At 40.0% G+C, this 18598-nt stretch overlaps 1 protein-coding gene across 2 annotated transcripts in view; it reads right to left on the bottom strand.

The window, feature by feature from the left end:
- Nucleotides 1-373: 373 nt before the first annotated feature.
- LOC136349615 (membralin) overlaps nucleotides 374-18598 on the bottom strand; it is a 46436-nt gene continuing 28211 nt past the window's right edge. For both annotated transcript variants that reach the window (XM_066301301.1, XM_066301307.1), the window contains 4 exons: nucleotides 3411-3510; nucleotides 2141-2283; nucleotides 1909-2086; nucleotides 374-1015 (listed from right to left, as the gene is read on the bottom strand). In XM_066301301.1, coding sequence (XP_066157398.1) covers nucleotides 866-1015; nucleotides 1909-2086; nucleotides 2141-2283; nucleotides 3411-3510 — 571 coding nt within the window. In that variant the 3' untranslated portion in view covers nucleotides 374-865. The remainder of the gene's footprint in view (nucleotides 1016-1908; nucleotides 2087-2140; nucleotides 2284-3410; nucleotides 3511-18598) is intronic.

Below are 18598 nucleotides of genomic sequence, written 5' to 3'. Positions count from 1 at the left end.
GTCCATTGCGGCGATTCTCACGCTTTTCAATTGGTTCTCTAGCTGTTATTAAAATATTTAACTGTCCCCTGAATGATCAAAAATCGTTCTTAAATCGACATTCCTCTCCAACACAACGGGAAATACGCAACTTTCATTTGATAAAAGAAACGAATTATTTATTCAACAACGCCTAGAATTTAAAACACTAAAGACGGCTCACCTGAACGTTCGAACTGCCGCGAATACCGGAAGAGATAAATTTCATAATTCGATATTGTTTCAAGACTGGAGAGCATTCCTGGAATATTAGATTGAAGGCACGAGCCGTAAATGTATGTAAACACAGAGAACGAGGAGTTTTCGGGAAATACTTGAAAAGAAAACCTGAAAATTGTATAATAGTTCCATATATTTTTGCCCTGAATGATCTACAATATTGTTTTAAACAACCGAAGATAAAAACAAAATAAGGAATATAACTTTCAACCCTTAAAAGACGCTCCAACTCGGAGAATCAAAAAATGATTTTAAATAAATAATTATCTTCTTAGTAATTCCAATCACAGAAAATAAAGCTATAATTCAAATTTAGTCGTGCCCAGGGGGCGAATGAAGGGCCCCGTACGTACCTAAATCATGAGATAGCACCTCACATCGAAAATATAATATGTTATCAATATTTACAATAAAAATTCGAAGTCTCAGTTGCGGAGAGGCCTCAAATTATTTTCCTACCCTACGAAATGCAGCAAAACTAGAATTTTACATGCTAAAATGAATAAATAAAAAACGATCATTCAGGGTCACTTTTAGCAGCCTCTTCGCAACTGAAACCATTAAAGTTGGTAAATGGTAACGCAATATGGCATCTAACGGGTGCGGACTACGGTTGATCAGAATCCCCGTTCGGAGGTCGCGTGCCTTCATCGTTCGTCTGGATGGAGACGGCTACCGAGGGGCTGCCACCCGAGGTTTGGGATTCCGCGGTCTCCACACTGGCGGGAACCGTTTGGATTGATTGGCTGGTGTTGATCTGCAAGGGAAGAATTGACTTTAGTCCCGTGGATGCTACCTACTCCAATAATTCGAAGGGGAGAGGGTGACCCGACAGCTCTAAAGATTCTAGAGGAAGATCGAGATTCCCCACCTTCCGCTCGCTAATTTCCCTTGGGGTATATCGACGAGGTAGTCCCCTCCCAGCCCCTCCAGTAAGAGAGATCCCCTGTAGAGGTCAGCCGGGCCCGTTCAAGCGTCCCCCTCCTTCGGTTCCAACGCAGGAATAGGTATTTTTTCAAAATTAAACGAACTTTCATAACTTTCTGTCCCTTTAAGTTTTAGTAAGTCGCGTTGATTTTCCCTCGCCACATTAAGAACGATCGAAATTGTTTTAGAATTGACCGAAACGAGCTGGACGAAATAGCGGGGCGAAGTTGTACCTTGAATGAATGTTATTTGTAATGTAAATGTAAAATGGATGTATTTCCTGGATTATTATGTTATTACAAACTCGTCCGGAAAAAAAAAAATTGGAAAAACCTGTAAACAAGAATACCCGAGTTAATTCCAGTTTCTCGAATGATCCCCAAAGTAAGCAATACCTGATGTGCTAAAAATGCAAACAAGAGAGCATTTTAATCAACCCGAGTACATGTACACATGTCGTAAACAACTTTGCACTGATTGATGACCGGTTACCACCCTTCGCTTAAATTTATTAAATCCTAATAAAAGGAAATTGAAAAAGTTTCCGTTTGTCCGCAATATAGCATAAGTGTATCAATGTTCAACAAAATCTCTCCGGCATGTGGCAAAGCCCTCAAGGATTGGACCCAGAAAACCGCGAAATGCAGAACATTGTGAACGCTAATGATGTTACGATGGGAGAGATATTGACAACAGCATCCCCTAGGTATAAAATTTACTCACAGGTTGAGCATTTGTCCCTACAGTAACCGTATCCCTCGTAATCGAAGAAGTGGTGATAGTGGATGTTGAAGTGGCAACCGTAGATGTAGCAACGGTGGACACAGGAGTGACCGCAATAGTAGACGTCTGCGTTGTGGCGGAGGGCCTCACCGCGGATAAAAGTTGCGAAAATCGTCCTCTGGGATATTCCAAATGTTACAAAACGCAATTGGAATACTCCTGCTATACTTACCGGATTTGCGGAAAAGTTGGCATATTGTGGGGTTCGACAACGACCTGTCTTTGCTGCGTCGATCGAATTAAAATGTGTTCGAACTGGATCTGTTGCAGGATCGAGGGAAGCTCGTAGTGATGAAAAAAGTAGATCATCGAATGCTGGAATATTCGAACAGTCCGTTCAAATTTATAAATTAAATACTTCGACTTAACTGTAAGTGTATCTGTTCGTCAAAGCGACGACACGATCGATTATCAAAATAGATTTGCCGCAACACTTGTTTACACATCACAGACTAGATGTTTTGATCGCATTTTTTGTAGGAATTTTGATTCCTGCATCGAATCTATGTGAGTTCACATAAGAGACAACGACAAGCCACCCGTAAAGACCTCAAAACAAGCGGATGGCATTCATCTTGTCCGAAAAAAAAAACAGAAGCGGTAAAAGCTCAGAGCCATTCTAGCATTAAATTAAAATAAAGCCCAAGAAAGTTTCGCAGGTATTCTCTTTCGGTCGGAGCTTGTTTTTTGCTTTTTGCTGCCTTTAATTTGCTCGCAGAGCTTGTTTCTGTCGGAAAATATTATATGATAAGACTTTCGGACTGCCTCATCCCCACCCGCTTTAGCCAAAGCATTTTTCTGATCAATAAATGCCTTCCAGATGGAATTTGGTACATTAACGAGATATTCGTCACCGATCCACGCTGAAAAATCGTGCGTTCGGGTGTGTACGGTTCGCGTACGTAAAGCAGGACAGCACTGCGCGTGGGCAATATTCATGCCGAAAGCTACATCAGCGCATGTGCCGTGCTGAACATCTTCCAATATGCAATATCCAGGGGAAAAACACTCTTCGGGTGTTAATAAAAGTTAAAACCAAATTAAATAGCCATTCGCACGTAATGTGCTCGGATTTGGGGTGCTCGGTCGGGTCGGTTTTGACGACAGAGTAATTCTCTCTCTCGCAGTGCGTTTCCAGGCTATTGCCGCCCCGGGTGGCCACGTCGCCGATGAGAAAAATAACTTAGATCCACCGAGGGGGCCAGTAATTTAGCCAATCCACGTCCCGCCGGCCATGGGGTTGTTGTTATTGCCGCCGTCGCGTTGAATAGGCCGCTGTCACGGGGAAAATGCGAAATACACCATGGATTGGATTAAATTTGGTCTCAGGCTAGCAAGAGAGTTGATAATCGGTTTTAATTAGATGTTTCGAGTGAAATTAGGAGTAAATTTTGCTATTTTTCGAGGGGGTTACGAGGATCAAAAAAAGGTCACTAACTCACCTGGATAAACAGCCAATGCACGATTAAGCTCAGCCCAGTATACTGTCCGTTAAACCTGTAGTGGTATGCGTAAAAGACAAAGTGGTACAAATAGAAGAACCTGAAATAAAGAAATAAATGCAATACGAACGAATCGTTATGACGCGCGATCAATGCGATTCTAGACGATTCTAGAAAAATTTGCGTCCGCCAAAGTTCCACCGCGACGAAAGCAGGCGCTCAAGCGTAATCTTTCAGGTTACAAATGCAGGACCCTTCCAGATTACACCAGGCTGTCCAGTATCTCCGGCAGAACTAACGTGCTCTTCTGGACAGTACTCTGGCAATAACTAATTCATTCATTAAGCTGAAATTTTATGTGGTTAAAACCGCATTTAGATACTTACTAGGTCGAAAACTACACTTCAATTTTGCTCAGTTTCAGTTAGACAAATTTTTTTCAATTTTGTTCTAAGCTTATCTACAGTTGTACCGTGTGCGAGACAGAGAGAAAGTATTACAGCATACTTCCTTTAAGTTCACGCCTGTACTTGATGGTCGAGCTATTCGAAAGAACTCCAGCTTAAGCCTCCTGTATGGGGAATCAAGTCAAGTAGTTTCACAACGAAGTAGTTGAAAATGCAATCGATGCGGTACGACGGCTCAACTTCGCACATCTAGAAATGTCGAACAAGAGGAGAAATGTGATCTACAGGACGAACCTTAAACATTTTTTAACCGTCTTTTGAGGCGAATTTGGCAAAGTCTCCGAAAGCTCCAGCGAAACAATCAGAAATTCGAAGAGATATAAGTCGGAACTCACCGCTCTAATCGTGAATTTGGATGAAGACTCGAGGCGAAATTTGGAAACTTAGAGAAATATCAACTCGATGATCTTTATGACGAATTCTTACTCGGTAAACAGAACCCTGGTTGGTAATCTGTCTCCAAGTCGAGATCACACCAAAAAAGAGAGTAGAAAGAGGGAAAAAGTATCCCAAATCTGTTGAAATTTACAAATTTACGGTGATTTTTAAGTCCGCAGAGGATTTCAGTCATATTATTTGAAAGCGACAACGGTATTGTATTTGATCCATGAAGTTTATTATCCCAGTATCGACTGAAGTTAAGTTCCAGTTTCATTAAAAAGGGATGTATATAGATCCTTTGAAAAATTCCTCCGGTGGATAATAAGAAAGAGAAACAAAGCGAACGCCAGTTGACGTACAAAAGTCAACGGGCGTTTTCGGGAGGGGAAAGACGAGATTTTTCCGTCGCTTTGGCAATCCCATTAGCTCGTTTAATGTCGTTCCTATGTTTTCGTCCCGTGTTCTTGCGGGTCCAAAAAATACCCACGTTGATATATAATATCATTTCTGGTCAAAAGGAACGGAAAACGAGGCAACAAGGGGTCCAGCGGACAGCACAAAGCTAATAAGCGAAACTTCTTTGGAACTGAAGACTTGTTCGGAAGTTTAACTTACATTCAAACAAAATCTGTTTTCCAAAGGAAATCATTCAAATACTTCGCCTTCTCAACAAACAGAAAGGAAAAAAATGGGATTTGCCTGTTTATTTTTGGATTTTGGGCAATTTAGGCCTATTAGAGCGACTAAAACACAGTGGACTCCGACGAGAGCTTTTTAATCAATTTTGATTAACCCACTGACTTTGCCTGCATGCAAACATGGATAATGAGTCCCATGTTCGCTTGGTTTAGCGAAGCTGTAGAAACTTACACCATTCTTATCAGGTAAATGTCTACATGCAGACAATATTTTAACGGTAACTGAAGTTTATCAGACTAATAAAACGATTTGACTATTAGTTGGTTATATTCGATACGTATTCTGGGAGATCGCAAGCAACAGCTATTTCCTTTGGAAACAAAGCACACATAAATATTTATCCTCAAAAAAAAGCAAACGGTTTTAAGAGGTAATTTTGTCTCGACGACAAAAACAGGAACGAATCTCTGAAAAGAAAGGAAATCAAACTTAATTTTTATTCTCATTTCAAACAAACCGTAAAATTTTAATAAAATATCTCGAGTGAGATTCTAAAAAGTAGAGGGCGAATACTTTATTAAACATTGTTTGTCGAATACCATGGGGATTATTATTTCCGTTTGTAGGTAGGTGGAACTTGACGGTATAAATTTCAAAATATTCTATCACCCGGAATTATGCACCAGTTATAATAAGCCTTTAAAACTCAAATCTAAAAAAAAGTGTAAAAATCTCTCAGATTATTATATAAAATTTCCTGAAACTCCTATACAAATTCTTGTGACTAAAAACTGACAAATCTTCCCAGACACTTTATCTGGAATTTAATAGAAGTGGAAATCACTAAGTAAAGCAAGTCTAGTTTAAGTTACTCCTCTTCCAGAGAGCCGAAAAATTCTCAGAATCGCATGTCACCCTGTGCGATCATAAAAACCGTATGAAATGCAGACTGCATCGAATCTATAGAGAATAGATTTCGACTGCCTCAGTGTCTCGTTTTTTAATTAAAAAGACGACATTTCGTCTTCATATTTTCTATTAGCCAGCTGCAGGTCACAACACTACTCCAAGAGAATCGCGCAAAATTTCGTAGGACTTAAGAAATTGAAAAATTAAATGAAAGGACAACTCTGGAAGCCCCAAAAGGAAGGAGAAATTTTATTTAGCCCATTCACAAAGGCCTAGATATGCACAGAGCCTAGTGATTTCGTGTATAAACACCGATTTCAGTTATTGCAACAGGTGGTAACGATAACCGCTTGCAACCTAAACATGTGCTTAAACATTAAAAATAAATTTTGATTTCTGCTCAGGAAGAATTTATCTAAAAGCTTTAGCCAAATCCGACTTCGCATCTAAGTCGAAAGAACTTTAGATAATCTATTGCGGGAGTTTGTTGCGTTTCGATAGGCAAAGTACGAAGAATTCTATAACTCAGCGAAACATTACGCACTAGTGAAATTTGCGTTACCATATCCCTGGCTCTGACAGACAGGCTTGTCTTCCAGGACAAAAAAGAAAACTATAATAACCATTTCAAGCTGAAACCTGGAACAAAACGGGTGTTTACGACACGTGAACGTTACAGTCACGCGGCATTGGCACGTGCCCATTTACAAGAGTCTACATTTCCCATAGAAAAACGGAAAACATTGTTTCGAGATTAATCTGCCCTATTTGACCGAAACAGAGGCTTTTACATTCCCTTTAAAGCTCGGTTTAAAATTCAAAAAAAGTGCGATAACGCGTTGACCAGAAAAGGCGTCCCTTAATGGGATTCCCTATAAAACGGCCCTAGTTTGTTTACCCTGCCATAATGGTCACTTTGAGTGTTGAGTAATCATCGTTTTATTTGGACGTGTCGTTTCAATCGCATAGTGCAAAAGCAAAATCAAACAAATTATGGTCTAGAAATAGACAGATGGTAAATTATAGGAGTATATGGTCTCATTAGGTAAATGATATGGGAGCACTGCTCGCGGAAGAAGAGCGTGTGTGATGGTAATTATGGCTATTCAACAGTCACGTATAGCTTGCAAATTATCTTTGGATTATCAGGAGCAAAGGGTGCAATTTGCTACATGAAAGAGGGAAGTTATTTCTACAGCGAACTTTGGACCTTAAATGAATACGGGATGGGATCACTACCAAACTTGGAAGAGCTAACAACAACTGAGAATAACCGGATTCGGTTTTATCAAGAAGTGAAACATCGTCGTCCTCTAAATTATAAAAAAGAATTATTCCGAACTGTGCGGTAATATGTATATCAAAAACCTTCAGGTATTTTGAAAAGCACGTTTCCTCCGAGATGAAGAACAATGTAGAATGTTCCAGAAAGAGTCAACTCACTTCTTTATTTGAAGCTTTTTGTTCGAAGACGAAAGGTCGGGACTCAACAAATCTTTCAAGTTTGTGATGATTGGAAAAATGTACTACTTATCATAAAAACTTAAATACTTGAATCAACGCATCAAATTCAGCCCAAATTGATATACGTGTTTAGTTGTAGTACTAGCACAATTGATCGGATTTTACATATAACGCCGTGCGTTACATACAGGAAGTAGAAAACCAATACATACAGGACTATATCTACAGGAACCCATTTCATACCATACATTCAACGTATTGGAAATGTACTTTTCCAACAAGACAATGCCCAGCCATACATTGCTCGTGCAACTATGACTCATCTATAACGTCGCAATGTTAATGTCCTTCCTTGGTCTCCACGCTCCCCTTCTTTCGTCTCCTCGAAACACGTATTGACAGGAAGAAGAGTTACTACACTGAAGAACCCATGACGCATTTTAGCACAGTTACGAAATGAAATTGTCAGACGAGTTTTTGAGGGTCTAAATTCACAACGTGGTTATACCTTATTTTCATTCTTTAACGATTTTCTAGACTTCGGTTCACTCGTAAATTACTACATTTATTTTATACAGCGTTGTCGATATATTTACAAAGTTTCATTAAAATACGCATTATTTCAAGGTGTTGCCTTTTTTCATAAGTAGTATACAGGGTGTCTATTAAATAATCGAGTTAATTTCAAGGGATGATTCCTTGTCATATTTTATTTTAAAAAAACTCCTAATAAACGTATATCCTATCTTGCTTTGTTTTCATGATACAAGGTGATAAAGTTTCAATGTTTTTTTTAGTTTTTTATCAACATTTTCGGACTTAAGGGCGATATCTCGATGAAATTTAGTATTCCGCAGTTTTCCGAGGCGAGAAATTCAAATATGATATCGGTTTTACCGCAATATGTTGGGAGCTATTATCATATGTGTATTAATAAATTAATGTTTTGAAGAAACTATGCGCAAAGAAATTTTTGATCGTCGATATCTCGAAAACCATTTCTCTGAGAGTTTTCGACCAAATATACCTTTTTTGTTTAGAATTGGCGGAGGAACAGGATGTAATCTATTAGAAGTCGAAATACAGGGTCCTAAAAGCGTTGGGGCAAATTTAACACAAGAATATTACTGCCTCTGCACGTTGCGATAAAACCGATACCATATGTGAATCTCTCGCCTCGGAAAACCCCCGAATACCGAATTTCATCGACATATTGCCCTTACGTCCGAAAACATTGATGAAAATCTGAAAAAAAATGAAACTTTGACACCTTGTATCACGAAAACGAAGCAGTATAGGACATACGTTTATTAGGAGTTTCTTTCATAAAATATGACAAGGGCTCGCTCTTTGAAATTAACGCCATCATTCGGGAGACACCCCATATAATAAAAAAGGTTCTCGATTTCTCAGAAACACGGGAAGTGAGTCTCTTGCTGAAGACCTGTGGGGGTTGATTTTTTTCTCTCTGAGGAGGCTTCTCTGTGCTCAAGATCGATAAAAAATCATTAGCCAAATTCTAAGTCAATTAATTCACACACAATAACTAAAATTTCCGATCTGTACGTGGGAACTCGGCATGTGCTTATCCCTGGCAAAAAGAAAACTATATTATTATATCATATTATCCATATGAAGAATGGAAATTGGGTCTAAAGTCCATCAGCCGAGTACATGAGGAAAATGTACCAACTCTACATGGGAACAAGACCTGTCAAAAACAAATGGAAAGAAAACTATAATATCAATGAACCAGGAAAACTATTACCTTCCAGGAATGGAAGATGATGATAGCATTAGCTTGGAATTTCGCACCCGATATCTCATAATACGTAAAAGTACGAGTTCCCGCATACCTCACCTCCGTTTTCCCTAAAACCGCAACTTAAGAAACTCGGTACACATACAGTTCATTTCCAGACGGATCAGTTCCCATCGTTAAGACTTATTTTGGTGACATTATCCAAAAAGAACTTTTTCGCGAAAGATCCTTAATACACGTTTTTTTTCCATAAATACCAAGTTTAATTAAAATTACCTCGATTTCTCGACAAAAACGGAGAGTAAATTCAGGGCAGCCACAAAACACAACCCAAAGGAACGTTTTTATAGACCGAATTATTCTTTGTTCATCTTTACCATATTTTTCGTTTCTGGAGGAATTTAAAAGTAATTTGTTTTGCCTTGTATAAAGTACGAAAAATATTATTCCTAGTTGGGATTTTAAGCCGCCGCTTCCAATTTATTTTCCGTATAGCAACTTAAATTCAAAAGGAATATACCAACGACGTCGCTTTTATTAGGGCACTCGCTTCCTGAACAGCAAACGTCTCCTATTATTCGATGCGACAATATCTGATCTGCTAAAGTTGCTCCGCTTGTTGAGGATTTCTCCTCTTGCGGCTTAAAAACAATTATTTTTCTTCAGAAATTTTTATCCATTAACAAAAAGACGGTTGTTCCTTTCAAAAATCCATTCGGCACATGATATTTCGAAAGCCCTCTCCAAACAGAAAACATGGAACTGCTGGAACGAGACAATGGCTGCTTAAGCCGAATATACATAAAACAAAATAATAAAAATAATTTGGTTTTTAGGAAAACCGCGCCCTGCGGGGTTGTTTTCAAGATTTTTGAGTAATTGGAGCAATTTTAATTAAAGTTGATGTTGAGCGAAGAAAAGGAATTTACAACCCTTTCAGTCCTGGCAAATCTGCAAGATGAGTTCATTTCCGACCGATTCTTTTTGATCTAATTAATTTGAAATTTTGGCTTAATTTCGTACCATTTGTTTGTTTCCATTACGTTTATTAGTTTTATGAAATACTTTTTAAAGGGACTTTCTGAAGCTTAACAGAGACTTTTTTATTTAATGGCTGCGGGCCAGGCTCGCGGAACACAATCAATATAGATACAAACCCAAAGAGCCCAAAGAAACTTAAACATTGCTGCCAGCAGTACAACAACACCCCAAGAACCTTTGAACTGCGTATATGTGGAAATACACCCCATCTGTGTGAAAGTGCTTACTAAGTCTAATTAGTAAGCAACCCATTTTTAAGAGGTAGAAATTGAGTCGATCAAGTGGATTAAATTAGGAAAGTTTATACGCAGAAACTATATGGAGACTAGACACAACATATGTATAATATAGAGCCAAGAATTTTTTAACAAAGAGAATCACAAGAAGATCCGAGCCTAGAGACAAATTCCCTTGGACAGGCATGTAGAAACGTGCCTTATCCGAACTCAGAAAAGTTATCATGGAATCGCAAACCTTACAATAAGTGGAAATCTTAGTTTGTATAGGATTGTGGGCGGGAACAAAATCTGGTAATAAGAAATGTCTTTGAGTTCCCATTGGTCGAGTTTCCGAGTTAAAGCCATATAATGATTCAAGTGAAATACCATTTCTGAGTCATGCCTTGGAGCTGGACCTTTGGCAAAATGAAAATGCAAGTCGGAACACATTTTATCTGTACCAGCAAATTTAATCAGACTTTCAGTTGTGGCGACCGCACATGCGCTAACCTGTCAACAACTAGGCTCTCCGGCTTTCGATTAAAGGGAAAAAACCCTTTGAGACTATACGTGAACGGTGGGGTTAAAATTATATATTTTTCTTAGGGAAGCGCGTGAGATAATAACTTATTTGACAAGACACAACGACATGACAAATCAGAGATCATACATAAAATTTCCGAACCGTAGGTGGGAGGCCTACCTATGCCGCATTGGCAGAAAGAACATGTGAGCCGCACGTGCAAATACTGCTTAGCCATGCAAACAACAACTAGAAGCTTCAGTGCCCGGAAGCTAACTCGAACAATACTTGGTTACCGAAACATAAAGTCGGGCGGTCGTGGTGAACGTGGGATTCCGACTTATCCGCACGAACAGGACCGATAATTAGGCCGAAATTTGCGCAAATTTAGGAAAGTTTGCACTTTTGAAAATAGTTCCTATCAAAAGAAAATTAATGCACACACTAAAAAAAAAAGGGGAGAAAAAGCACTAGTGAAAAACTTGCAAGGAATCACATTCCGTACATATTCAGATTAAAGCGGATTCCGAAAAAATGTTTTTCGTGTCATCTGCAATGTGACTGGGATATGACGGTTTAAACGCATATAAGCGAGGCAAAATCCAAAAATTCCTTTGTGCTCGAATGGAACAGACCCTGAAAAGGGCATCAGATAAAGAAACCATACGTGACAAAAATTCGCGCTTTGTTGTAGTCGTGGTATTTGCTTGCAAGTTTATGTAAATCATGTCACTGCAAAGACGCTTTGTACTCCTAGACATACTCATTCGAATTTTCCGGTAACGGGGTTCGCCTAAACTGCAAAAGACAACAGAAAAAAAATAAACAAAAATAAGTCTTATAAATATTTATCAGATCTAATCCGGGTGCAGAGCCAGATTAGCATTCTTTGCTTCATCATGCAGCTAGACTCGTTTGCATGCATATTTTATTAAATATTCGAGCGTCAAATTCTCAGGTATATCTCGAGATAGGGAGCATTGTTTTGTCACAGAAAAACCCGAAAATATAGTTGTCCCATTACGAGGCAATTAACTAGGCCCTGGAATGACTCGATTTAAAAGTAAATTATTTAACAGGAACCGGACACGCAATAACATAATTTGGGTAACGATTGCCGTCCGTTAATGGATTAGAGGCAATGATATGCAGTTTTGCATGCGGCCTCCGGTAATACCTCCGAGTATATTTATCATTCCGAATTTTAAGCCTAATCCAAGCCTAGATTATTTCGTCGACGGTCTTTTGTAAATTAGATTAATGCGAATTTGTACTCGGCTTGTGGTTAATGGTTCGTTGAAAGGCCAAATTACTTTATTTGAAAGAGCCGTTCTAGGAAACATACGCAGGAGTTGACGAGCCGAGGAGTGTCCACACGGTCTAGGACGATGACAAATAATTCTTGTTTTCGTGCCATATAAACGCACTTCTGCTGTGAGAAAAATGCTGCGACGTTACGGGCAAGACAGAAGCTGAGAGAGAAGAAATTCACCCCGTGCGTGAATACAATTAAAGTCGCAAGAAAAACCTTCTCGATTTGGTCTAATATGTCGAACGTTATCGGACGCCGATGGGATGGAAATTTTTGAAGTGAAGAATTTAACCGAAATTTACGAAAAAACCGTTCGCGATATTCCCAAATTTGCCAAAAAATATCCCCCCAAACTGGCGCCGAATTTGTAAAAGTCGTCGAACGAGCTGGAACTGAGCTGGAAAAAAAAATTCAAAGGTATAAAATTCTCGAAAAATCCCGGACATTCCGTCTGGTTCGCTCCAAATTCGCGAAAACCTCTCCTCTCAATTTAATTTTTTTCGTTTCAAATCTAATCAGAGAAAGGCACGGGTTCTCAGATAGTTAAAGGGCCAGCTCTCCATTTTGTGTCAAAAGGGTTTTGGAAGTGCCTTGAAATCGCTGAGTGAAGGGTGAAATTGGGAGTGATGTTTGTTAAAATACCTTCTGCGAACTTTCGTGATGCCGTCACGTGATTGGGCAAGCGACCAACAACGGGTCATTGAGAGCCCTTCGTAGCTAGAAGGTGGATAAAAATGCATCAATATCGAACGGGGTGTACTTCTCGAGAAATTGGTTCTCGGAGAGGTTAATCATCAACCCGATAAAGACGAGCAGGACAACTTCGTTAAGCGATTTCCAACTCCCCATCCCCATCTTGACCATAACACCGTTATAATCGTCCCGTTAATTCCTTTAATGCGAAGCCGTTTCCGGCTCTCGGAACTAATTTAAACTACCCCCCAAAACTATCCGGTAACCCGTATTTATTCGGCAAATTAAAACGTTTCCAGTCAATTCGGTTTAATAAACAGGGAATCGTACGACTTCATTAAGGCCGCCCCGATCGCTTTGCGAAAACAATTGACATCCATTCTGGTTACTGTTTTAATTAATGAAATTTACGCCCTTCGATGGTTTCTTTTTATGATCAGCTGCATAATGTCGGCTTTGTGCTTCCTCGCCCGACTTGTTGCGATTTTAGCCCGAGGCTGCATGGTAATGGATTGAAATTGAACAACTTCAAATCGAGACAATTCGACTTTTTTCCGCGATATTTTTAAGTCTGACAGTGCTTTGAAGTTGCGCGATCTCGAGGGAGTTTGGACCGAACCGGGAAATCGCTTGAAACGTTCCAGAAACGTCGAGAAAATTCTATTCCTCGCCCGTCCGCCAAATCGCGTTCTCCGATGAGTTCCGGTTTTGTGGACGACTCGAAGAGGCTCCTAAAAGGCGCGGAGCGACTCGACCTCAAGGGATAATGCAACAAATAACTCTCCAAGCCGCGGTCAAAGAGGTGGCCACGGAGAGACACTTTTTTTGGATGAGTGATTGGATTTCGAGTAACCGCCAAGTTTCAGTTAGAAGGGCCGCAGCACATTAGGACCGAAAATGTCTGATAGAGTTGGAGATAAGCTACAAATGATGATTGCAAGACATGAAAAAGAGAGCAATCCACTGCTCTGACGATGAGAATCTCCATAGAGAATTCCGGAGGAGAGTCTAATGCTTAAGCGGTTTCTGGGCTCTGCCTCGAAGAACCGCAGAATCTTAGGACGTTTGGGGTAGCCGCAGAGGGTGGACGTGCTAGAAATGATGGATACAGAAGTTACCATGAACGGAGACCACAAAGCGTTCGGGGATTTGGAGTACTTTCGAAGGGAGATTCGTGAACTAGGTCTGGCTCGCAGGGCTGCAGAATTTTAAATCTTTGCTTTCGAATTTAGCATGCGCACAGGCTCTAAATTTCAATTTCCACACTTTAAACTCCATCAGCATTCACCCACAATTGACTTTTAATAAATTTCAATCGTGGCGGTAATTCGAGCTCGGACTATCCTCATGTTCACCCCGAAAGGCTTCGGCCTTTAGCGGCTCTGCGGGTAATCGAAATACCGTGTAATACCCTGTATAAAGATAAATGGCGTGGCAGTTTACGAAACCGCGGGGAGCGGCGCCCGAGGTATTTATTTATATACGACACCGACTATGACTTTGCTCTAAATCGAAAAAGATTTCGTTAAGTCATCGCGTTTATTTCGGCCAATGCCTGATATATTGTATCGTAATTTACTCACCTATTCCCCTCTACTATCGATCTTCCACGACTGTCGATTAATTAGCTCTTTCCTAGTGAAAGTCGAGCAGACACATTTCTGCAGCAGCAGGAGGCCCAGGAATAGAGACATGCATTTTAGGGAAAGCGGGAGACTTTTAGGGTGAAATAAAAGCTTTCACAGCTGGATATTCCGGACCTGATTGAATTTTGGCAGCAGCTATGGGATTATTGACTTTAATGTATTGGGCGTTGGAATTGCGAAAATCATGTAGATGGATTCTTTGAGAGAAAATATACTTAAGTAAAAGGAAATCAAAGCATTCGCCGCTCAACCCTAATTAATTGCTCAAGACTGAAACTTTGACGTCGCCGATTATTTATTAAACATATGTAAACTTTGCATAGCACTGAAGCATGGAGGAACAAAGAGAAAGCAGAACCCATAAATCAAAAACCCACCACACCTTCAACTCGATTCCATTATTTCAATACACTTTGTTGGCCATGCAAACAAAGGATCGTTATTTATAGCGCAAACCCTACAATTATCGCGTTCGATTGCCCCAATAAAATGCCATTCTAGAGCAAATAATCGAAATTACTGCCGCATTTTTCGCTATATTAAAACGTTTTGTACCTATTTAATATTTTTTTACATGCACGATCGTGGAAACGAATTATTTAATTCGTGTCAATCGTCGTTGAACCATTTCAGTTGGGTTTAAAAGTGTTTATTTATACGTCAAATATTAAAAATGACTCCGAAAAACAGTCGATTTTTTTTTTCGGAATAACACATTAAAATCGGACGTAAAGATATCAGGAATTCGCTCCTGCAAGTATTACATCTGAGGACCGCACACGAGATTGTTACGGGGAAAATGGGATTTAATCTCGAATCTTCGTGTTCAGAGCGTGAATGACTTCTTACGATTGAAATCATATACAAATTTATCTCGTAACTAATGGCCCATCGAAAGAAGTGCTTTCAACGGCCACCCCCCTCAAAACTTATTTCGCTGATCGCCTTATAAAAATCTGACATGCAGCCGGATTTCCAATCAACCAAACTCTCTTGTCAATCGCAAAACAAAGGCAAAAAGTCGGGGCGAGCTCCTTATAACGACATCAGCCTGAGACAGGCAAAGGACATCAATTAGCTCCCGTATAATTACTTTTATATTTCAATATTTGAAGCTCGCAAAAAACGCCTTAAGTCACCGTCTTCCTCCGGATTTCCGATCTTGCTTTCCGCTAAACGGACCCCCTTGGACTCCTGAAATGGAGAGCCAGCTTAAATTAATTAACTGTCAGTCCTGCGATGAAATATTCGACATCGATGATAACGGTTTTGAGGGAGGAAACTACTTTAGGGTATTAAATGCGTTCCTTATTGTGCCATTCGCAAATGGAGCCATAACTTGAAAATGTATGACACACACCTTTTAATTTTCTTTAAATTACTTCAGGCCTGGAATCGAGACATAACTTCGGAATATATAACCCGCATCTCTTATTTTCCCTTCACCCACTTTAGGTTATTGGGTAATTATTATCCCCCTCAAAAAAATCGAGGCATAACTCGAGGATGTATGACACACATTTTTTTCATTTTCCCCAAACTCCCTTGGAGCATCAAATGCGCTTCTTCCTATTCCCCCGAAAAAAATCTCTTAATCACTTAATATCGCATTAATTTTTAAAAAATTCTCAAAAATGTGATTCATTAAATTTAAAACATCCCCCGCAGGGTGAGTGAAGGCTGAAGGGCCTGTAAAGGGCAAAACCGATTACAGCAAGTCTAATGGTTTGGGAATGGCTCGCATTTGCATGATTGTCATCGCGCCCGGACCCCGGAATTAATAGGGGCCCAGGAAGTAGTGTGCACGGCTCGTTGGGACTCAAAGGGGGGGGGCGAAAGGGCGGATAATTATATTTATAATGGGATGATACGTTATGTATAGTCAACTTAGAGTTAGGGAACTCCACTCGATACAGTAATAATTCTGCAGCGAGCCAAATTAGGCCCGATCTAATGAATTGGCGCATCATCGGCTTATAAAGCGATAAAACGTGACGCTTGAATGGTTCCGTAGCGATCTAGCTACAAGCGCTGCAATCAAGGAGGTTAGAGCAGTTAGATACCCCTATCGTGGCGCCGTGTTTAACCCCATCCCGAAAGCAAACAACACACTTCATTAGTCCGGAGATGATCTCCAGGTTATACTGTTTATGGGCAAATAGACTCGGGTGGTGTCACGTCCGTTGCTAGGGCCGTGATTGCCGTCTGGAGCGGACTCAGCGACGCCAACGACAGAGGCGCGACGCCATATTTCTCTGGAATTTGTGTCACACCATCGAGCTGTATTCGCAAAAATTAATTTGAGCGCCAGAGGCCTGGCAGTTACACTAATGGTAACCACCCACCAGAGGGCTGAGTGATGAATCCCTTAACCTTGACGATTGTAAAGGAGCAACTGTCGCATTAGCACAAAACGCACATTTAACCAGATGATAAATGGCAAAAATACTGATCTGCCACGAATATGACACTACAATAATCGAATAAGATCGTATACGGCGTACAATGAAGCTGGCAAGATTGCGCAAGATATTTCCGACGCTCCCAAGGGATTCAACCCTTAGATTGCGGCCCAACGTGCGGCAAACAATGACCTCTCCGTAGAGGGTCCGAATCGCCGATAAAATTTACTTAGCTCCGGTGCTAATTTCCAGCCGGGATATAGATTGAGTTTCGCGTGCATTTCAATGAGATTAAATGTAGCAAGGTGCACTTTCGTTTTATTATACAAGAGACCGAACGATTGGTTAATCAGTTTAGCTTTAATGGAGTTTTCGATGATCGAAGCGATTCTACTCATAAATCCCAAGTTTCTTTTAAAGCGGGGAAAATATAACGACGATAAAGGTAGCTGGGTTTAAACACCGAAGGCTCCATATTCAGATCGTCATTCAATTTTCCTTCCTACCTTTTTGTTTCACTGAGAGAGACGTGTGCTCGTATACAGGGTGTTCGCTTCTGGAGCTCGCCCGTGGAAATCTCGTTGACCGTGAAGGATGCGAGGTCGGTTCAATTGAGACAAAGTTGCGCAGTTTAGAGTTCCAGAATGATGGCGATGACTACCTTAAGTATTTGAAAAAAACCGAAATTTCGAAAACATGTTGTGATTTCCTCCTCGGTTTTTCGACGAAGTAATTCAAATTAATCAAAATGACTTGCGTCCGTATCGCCGTGTGAGGGAAGCCCGGGTGCTCGCAAAAAGGCCTAAGTTCCAATTAAGTGAATTCAAGATCATAGCCCTGGGACTTCATCAGCAGAGACTGAATAGAGGATGATACATACGTATCATTTAATAATCTTATAGTTATCTCTAGCGGTTTTCGAAATATAAATTAATGCTTCTGTGGTTTTGTCTAAAATGAGATATAATAAAAACCCGTTGTAACGTCCCTTGAATTCGCAAAAAGTGGGAATTTCGAATACTGTTTCCGAAAGAAATATTTGAGAAAAATGCTTACACCCTGTACAGGACGGATCGAAGTTAATATTTTCACAATTAGGCACTGAATTTTCGTAAAGCGTATTTTTAAATAGAACACTCTGTATAATAGCAAATACGCTGGAAGATAATTAAACTTCTATTAAAACGCGTTATCATGTTCTCATACCTAAACAGTCACATTTCACAAACAAACGTTGTTTTGTGAAACTCCCTTGGAAGAATATGCAATCGTTCACGCTATTTTGCAATTAACAGGATTGTGAATATTCATTTGCGCGTTTATTTGGATACAGAACAACGCTATTAAATGTTGAACAAGATCACAGCACCCTAAATAACTTGAATTCTAGCTAAAACTCACATAAACATTGAAATAATACACTTTAGATGCTCCAAATGACCGCAATTGAATTCCAAGCACCTCAAGTGCTTGGAATCCAATGGCGCACATTCCGATGCGATTTGTAACCCTCTAGATCTCATTTGCATCAAGCTCACGAATGCAGTTAGTTACACGTTGGCTCAGTTTCTCTTTCCGGTTTAAAGGTGTGATATAAACATATTTTTTATCTAACATTTATAATAAGAACGAATTCATTGAGGTCTGATTTGGAAGTTAGCAGGTCAAATCCACGAGCCCAGAAACCTAAATCAACGGTCGTCAAATATTTTAAAGAGCTCCCCTGCTATC

This window comes from Euwallacea fornicatus, chromosome 2 (genome assembly GCF_040115645.1).
Source record: "Euwallacea fornicatus isolate EFF26 chromosome 2, ASM4011564v1, whole genome shotgun sequence".
NCBI lineage: Eukaryota > Metazoa > Arthropoda > Insecta > Coleoptera > Curculionidae > Euwallacea > Euwallacea fornicatus.
The sequence above is the reverse complement of the archived record's forward strand: the minus strand, read 5'-3'. Positions and strand labels throughout refer to the sequence as shown.